At 36.9% G+C, this 7,168-nt stretch overlaps 1 protein-coding gene across 1 annotated transcript in view; it reads right to left on the bottom strand.

Annotated features, from left to right (window-relative positions):
* SYNE1 (spectrin repeat containing, nuclear envelope 1) overlaps positions 1 to 7,168 on the bottom strand; it is a 543,966-nt gene that overhangs the window by 313,467 nt on the left and 223,331 nt on the right. The window contains 2 exon segments of the mRNA XM_011943785.1: positions 1,070 to 1,223; positions 6,885 to 7,051. Of these exon segments, the coding sequence (XP_011799175.1) occupies positions 1,070 to 1,223; positions 6,885 to 7,051 (321 nt within the window).

Here is a 7,168-nt window from a genome sequence, read left to right as displayed (position 1 = left end):
TGGGTGCAGCACACCAACATGGCACAAGTATACATATGTAACAAACCTGCACGTTATGCACATGTACACTAGAACTTAAAGTATAATAAAAAAATAAAAAATTATACCCTAAAATATGTCACTTTGGACTTTAAACTGAGAGAACCTGAGGAGCAACAAATTCAAAGAAGAGCTTTTCCTGATGCCTCTTTATCTGACAAAGGCAAGTTCCTCCAGAAGAAATATAATCATCAACCAGGGAAGACTAAGTCACAGGAAAGTCACTTAAGGTATGACATCTCACTCAGAGAGACTTTCAGCATAGATGCCATCTGTAATTCTGAGGAATGCTACCTGAGAAACTTTTTCTGCATAAGAAGACAGCCTTTGTTCATAGTGCATTTCCTCCCCTCACCCTCCCATAGCTTGTCCCTACTACCCTCCTGAAGCCCCAGCTCCTATTTCTTTCTGTATAACATAAAAACTTTAGTCAGCTAGTTATTCTTAGAGCCTCATATTTTGTGGGACTCCCATACAATATGCACATAATAAATGTGTTTGCCATTTCTCCTGTTAATTGGTCTATTGTCAGTTCGTTTCATAGATTTGAATTAATTGAACCTTCAGAGGGCAGAAGAAAGATCTTTTCACCCCTCCATATGCATAATTTATAAAGAAGGGAAATAAGCTTTAAATCACTTTAGAGCTGAATAGTAATTCAGAAAAACTATATCCTTAAAGTATTTGAATTAAGTGTTAGTTTTCAGTATTGAAATGAAACAAACTGGGAAGCTTAAAAATGGACATTCTTGTCACCTTATCCTAGAAATCATTTGCTCCACTATGAAGAGAAAGTTTCTTAAGATGGCTGCCAATTTTATCTGAAGTGGCTTTATCTGCTTAATTTGTCTGCATAATTCATTGCCTTAACTCATATGCTTAATATTAAAACATTTTCATATAAATAAAAAGTTAAATTCCTGCCATTTAAACTTTTTTAAAATGTTGCATCTCTTTTTAATTCGAGAACTCTCTTTTATGAAAAAATTCTTCTTCAATCTTAAAGAAAAAAAAACAAAAAATACTTTACCTTGTGCCGAGTAAGAGCTACTTGATGGTCCATTATGCTAATCTCAGAAGTAGTTTGTAATTCACTGAGAAACAGCTTAATCCAGACAGAAAAGGAAAGCAGCAGCTCATCAAATTGCTGGTGTTCAGCAACCACAGACTGAAGAAAATTAATCCTATGTAGACAAAGTATTAAAGTTAAAATGTTCCATAAGTAAACAGAAAGGATTAATGATATATTTTGGGAACTAAGCTAACCCAAGGGCAAAAGCAATGTTGTCATACATGAACACTCTATACCTCCTGATATTTTTTACTTCCAAAACCCTGCTTTACTCACAATCTTCCCTGTCTCACTGAACATTGCCACCATCCACCCTGATGGTCCTTTGAGGCACTCTTCATCTTTTCCTTTCTTTACGAGCACATCTAATCTATGGATATCGTCTCAATATAACATGTGTTCCAAAACTGAATAAAATTCCTATAATTCTGATGCCTTAGTGTATGTTATCAGTAATAATTATCATTATGTTAAATTGCTGTGTGCCACGGAAGTAACCAAATTTTTTAATCAATTGTGTCTTTAACCATGGCTGGTCTAAGATTTTTGTCATCCATAGACAATTATTGTTTTACTTTTATTCTTCTCAAAGTGGTTTATAGTCAGCTGCAGTTCAAAATTTGCTTTTCTTTAAGGACATTCACGGAAAGGACCCTTACAAGTATTCTAAAATACAGATTTCTGATAACTTTAGAGACTATACTATTGGACTAAGAAAAAACTTCCACGGCTGGGTGCAGTGGTTCATGCCTCTAACCCCAACAATTTGGGGGGCCAAGGCAGGTGGATCACTTGAGGTCAGGAGTTTGAGACCAGCCTGGCCAACACAGCAAAACTCCATTTCTACTAAAAATACAAAAATTAGCCAGGTGTGCTGGTGTACACCCATAATCCCAGCTACTTAGGAGACTGAGGCATGAGAATCGCTTGAACCCAGGAGGCAGAGGGTGCAGTGAGCTGAGATCGCACCACTGTACTCCAGCCTGGGTAAGAGAGTGAGACTCTGTCTCAAAAGAAAAAACTTCTAGGACTCTGATTAAAAAGCGGATACATTCAACAGATTTGCTAACTCAACATTAAGCAGAACAAGAGTTAATTACATGGGACTGAACTAATAGAGGCCTGAAATACTTTTTTTTAGTGGCGTTTTGTTTGAAACATTGCTCATTCTTTTTATGTTTTCTTTTCCAAAGTCAAGATAACTTTTTTTCTTTGAATTGTCTATAGCTTACTACAAATTGGGCAAACTACACTTCCATGAGCAAAATTCATAGCATATTTTTTCCTCTACTTGATTTCTCCCGAAATTGGAAACTATTTGTGAGTATTTTTAATGTATGGTAATATAGTTATTTGCATAAGTTCAATAAGAATATGTTTTGTAATAGGACACATTATTTTACCAAGGCTTTGACTGGAACGGCATATTTTCAGATCTGATCAGACTGCTTTGAGGAATTGAGATTACTTTATAGAACGAATGAAAAGCCCTTTGGGAAGATTGGCTTTATACTTCTCTATGTGATGCCTTTATAAAGTTCCTGACCTGTGGTAAGTAAAGAATGTTACTTTCTGACAGGCCCAGGAATCTCAAGTTATATTGGGACCTTGAGAAGAAAGGAATTCACCCAATTCATACGGATTATCTGCAGGCACAGATAAACCTTTGGTTTGGTTAACCCTGAGAGACTTTTGAAAATCTAATCTGAGATTTCTCATGAAAAATGTACCAGCAAAGCCAATTTTTAAAAAGCCTGTATGGCCAATCACTAATCTTGCTGCACTTTATATGGATAATTAGGCCAAGTATAGTAAGACTAAAATTTATCTTGCAAATAAATTGGTCCTACTATGATTTGCCTTTGGTAGAAATTGGGGGCTGGAGAGAGAAAAAATATGTTTTAAAAAAACTATAGTATGCATGTTACTAGATTCTAGCTTTGTTTATTGTTTATGAGTCTTTATTATTTTCCCACAATTTGGACTGAATCCTGAATCTTTCCTGGCTACAAGTTTCCAACTAAGGTTTTCCAAGTCTTCCTTCTGTTTTCCTTATTTTATTTATTTATTTATTTATTTATTTATTTATTTATTTATTTATTTATTTATTTTATGGAGATGGAGTTTCACTCTTATTGCCCAGGCTGGACTGCAATGGTGTGATCTTGGCTCACTGCAATCTCTGCCTTCCAGATTCAAGTGATTCTCCTGCCTCAGCCTCCTGTGTAGCTGGGATTACAGGCACCTGCCACCACACCTGGGTAATTTTTGTATTATTAGTAGAGACAGGGTTTCACCACATTTGCCAGGCTGGTATAAAATGCCTGACCTCAGGTAATCCACCCACCTCGGACTCCCAAAGTGCTGGGATTACAGGTGTGAGCCACCATGCTCAAAAACTGCTTTTCTTAAATCCCCACAAACTGAAGCTAGGCAGCTAAACTTTGTGAGAAATAACAGAATCTTGTAAGTAAACAACCTATGTGCCTGCTGGTATATAGACTTCTCAGAAAGTTCACTTGACCATTCATCTGAACTGAACTACAATCCAGAAAAATCTGTTCAGATTACTACTGCAATCTGAAGATACTTCACAAACTCTAGGAAAACAAGTCTGTAGACTACTTTAGATATTAAACTTTGTTTTTCTTCTGTTTGCTTAGAAATGCCTCTTTTTGCCTGCATCATATATAGAGGCCCAGCCCATTTGCAATGCCACCTTCTGGAATGGGACAGAGCTATTTAACTGAACTGATTTATTCTCAGGACTAAGAGACTGACTAAAGAAGACATGGAACAATATATTTCAGTTTGCTTTTTTTTTTTTTTCCTGTTTTTCTTAATTTGCTTTTCCACTCCTTTGTCTATCTGAACCAAATAACCTTTTTTTCTTTTTTTAAAAATTGAGACCAAGTATCACTCTGTTACCCAGGCTTCAGTGCAGTGCTGTAATCACAGCTCCCTGTAACTTCAAATTTCTGGGCTCAAGCAATCCTCCTGCCTCAGCTTTCTGAGCAGCTGAGACTACAGGTACATGCCATCACGCCTAGATACTTCAAAGAAAAATTTCTTGTAGAGATGGAGTCTTGCTGTGTTGCCCAGGCTGGTCTTGAATTCCCAGCCTCGAGCAATTCCCTCACCTTGCCCTCCCAAAACTCTGGGATTATGGGCATAAGCCATCACACCCAACCTCTATCAAACAAACTTTAACACAAATCTCTTCAAAACTTTCCATTTAGCTTTTAAAATGTGAAAACGTTTTTTAAGTTTCAAAATGGAATCTGAAGGAAATAAAAAAATTTTACTCTAAAATATATTTCTTTGACAAATTATGAAATGGCCCTGCCAAACTGTCTTTTGTGGGGAGAGGGGTAAACTTGTTTCTGTAGATCTGTAGAGAATCTGCACTAATGTAGCTAGCCCTGCCTTTGTCCAGATGTAGGAAATATGAATTGAGAATCAAATACCATGAAGACCTGAAAGAGACCTTTACCATCTATTCTCTTTGAGGGCTGTACCTGTGAGGTTTCATCTACATTGCAAGACCAGTTTTGCTAGCCAAGCCTCTTCCTTTCTCCCTTCAATAACCTGTATTACCACGAAAACCTGTTTTGGGCCATTTTCTGAGCTCACAATCTTTCTGTAACCTCAATGTGGTATATATTTTGTATGTCAATGGAGGTTGAGTGTCCATTCTGAAGGCTCCTGTGTATATACACTAAATACATATATATTCCTTTTCTATTAATCTGCCTCATGTCAGTGATTTTCTAACCTCCAGGGGGCCAAGGGCCTTGGCCCTGCAATCCCCCCACTCCCTGCTTCCCGCCAACACACACTATACATTGATTCTGTGCTCTTCCCTCCATTTCTACTGCCGTCATCCTGGTCTAAACCTTTTCACTTCTTGCCTGACCTTCAACAGCCTCCTAACTGGCTTCCTTCCTCCCACCTTTGCCTCCTTACAATATATTCTCTAGATAATAAGTAGACATGATTTCATGTGAACAGGGCATGCCCTGTCCTGCTTAAACAATAGGTGGTTTCCCATTGCACTTAAGAAGGCAAAACCCCAAACTCCTTACTGTGGTCTACAAGAAATCTCACATCTTCTACTTATCTGGTCTCATCTGACAGTTCTGCCTCACAGTCCCACTGACCTCTCTGTCTCCCAATAAAACCAACTCATTACTGCCTTAGAGCTTTTGCCATTTTTGCTCCCTTTGCCTGTGTGGGTCTGCTTCCTGCACAGCCCACAGATCTTAATCAGATGTCATCTCCCCAGAGAGGCCTTGCTTGACCCCAATTCTAGAGATACACCATCCTGCAGTCCCTGCCCTGCTACCCTGTTTTGTTGTCTTCATAATCCTGAACATTACCTTAAATTGTCTTGTTCGTTCACTCGTTTAGTTATGCATTTATTTTCCACCCAGCTCCTTCCTCCCTTCTCTCCACACCATGGACTGTACCTGCCTTGCTTACTGCTGTATCCTCAGCACCTAAAAAGGTGCCTGGGATATCATCAGGGACCAATCAATGTGTGTGTAATAAATGAATTAGTTAATAAATAGTAGGCGATTGGAGATTAGAATCCAAACGTATTAAAAATAATACCTTAATCAAAACTAGTATTTATTAAATGGTTTGTATCCAAAGTTCAACTTTTAAATCAGTTTTCACATTTAATATTTACAAAATCTTCTACACATTATCCTTATATGCATGCATTATATTTTCAATGCCTTCACACATTGGTATCACTTTAAAAGTCCTTTACTTTCCCTCTAAGGGATAGGCAGAGGGCAGATACTGCTTTGTTTTACAGATAATTGCTCACCTTTCAAGAGGTGTCATCAAATCTTTCTGTAAATTTCTGAGCCCATTCAAATGTCCCTTTTTTTGATCCTATAATATTTCGTGTTCACCCCTCATTATTCCCACATTGATCAATAAATTATTTGGGGTTAGGTTTTATTTATTTTTATGGCTTTCGGTGTCTGATATGGTACCTTGTACGCAGCAGGCACCTGATATATATTTGTTGATTGATTGAATACAGGAATAAATAAATAATAGAATAAATATAAGCTCCATGAAAGTAAAGGATGAAACTCTTTATTGTTGCAATTCTCAACACATAGAAGAGTATGCTACTCATTGTGGAAACTCAGGAAATATTTGCTGAATGAATGAATTTTTTAAATGGGCAGAAAGGTTAAATGCCTAAGATCACATGGGTGATCAACATCAATTTAAAGAGAAAATTTGTTTTCTAGTATATTGGAAAGGGATAGATGCCAGTTGTTAATCACCTAGTTAATTAAGATTTAATCCATTTTTTTCCTCCATTTATCAATAATTTCCCTTGCTGTCTCCAAAATAGCTATATTAAAATGAAATGGACTAGCATATGTGTATAAAATGCCTCTGGTTGAGAAATGTCATGTGAGATAAAATTTTAGGTACCATTTTCTTTCCTATACAAAACAGCTTAAGCAATAAATAATACAGCATTAGCAATCCTACTCTCCTTAATCTATTTCAACTGATTTAATCACTTGCCCTTATTTTAGACTAAATTGTGAATTGGGATTCATCAGAAATGCTCAGTTTCGTGGACCTTGATTTTCAAAATAAAAGTTTTCTTCCATTCTGTAGTTATCAGGTGAGTAGTCGAGTTCAATAAAAGTAAACAAAACTATGCTTTCTTAATTTATATGCTCATCATTTAAAAAAACGAACAATATTAGAAGATTTATCTTTTAGAACCAACCTTTTGTCAATTATCTGTGGTAAATCTCTCCATCTCTCATCCAACTGCTCCAAATGTAGTTTCACCATTTTCACATCATCTTTGGAGGCTATTGAGAACAACAATTCCTTCATTTGCAAAAGTTTGCTATAGAATGAGGCCTGGGATACAACTTCATTTTGCAGCGCCTGAAAAATACAACACATTACAGATCTCATCCCAACAGGACTGAAAAGTAAGGACCATGTGACACAGGGGGCTGTTGTCTAAAGGATTTGCATTCTTGCGAAATGTAAGTCATTGGG

Source organism: Colobus angolensis, unplaced genomic scaffold (genome assembly GCF_000951035.1).
Source record: "Colobus angolensis palliatus isolate OR3802 unplaced genomic scaffold, Cang.pa_1.0 Scaffold221, whole genome shotgun sequence".
Taxonomy (NCBI): domain Eukaryota; kingdom Metazoa; phylum Chordata; class Mammalia; order Primates; family Cercopithecidae; genus Colobus; species Colobus angolensis.
The sequence above is the reverse complement of the archived record's forward strand: the minus strand, read 5'-3'. Positions and strand labels throughout refer to the sequence as shown.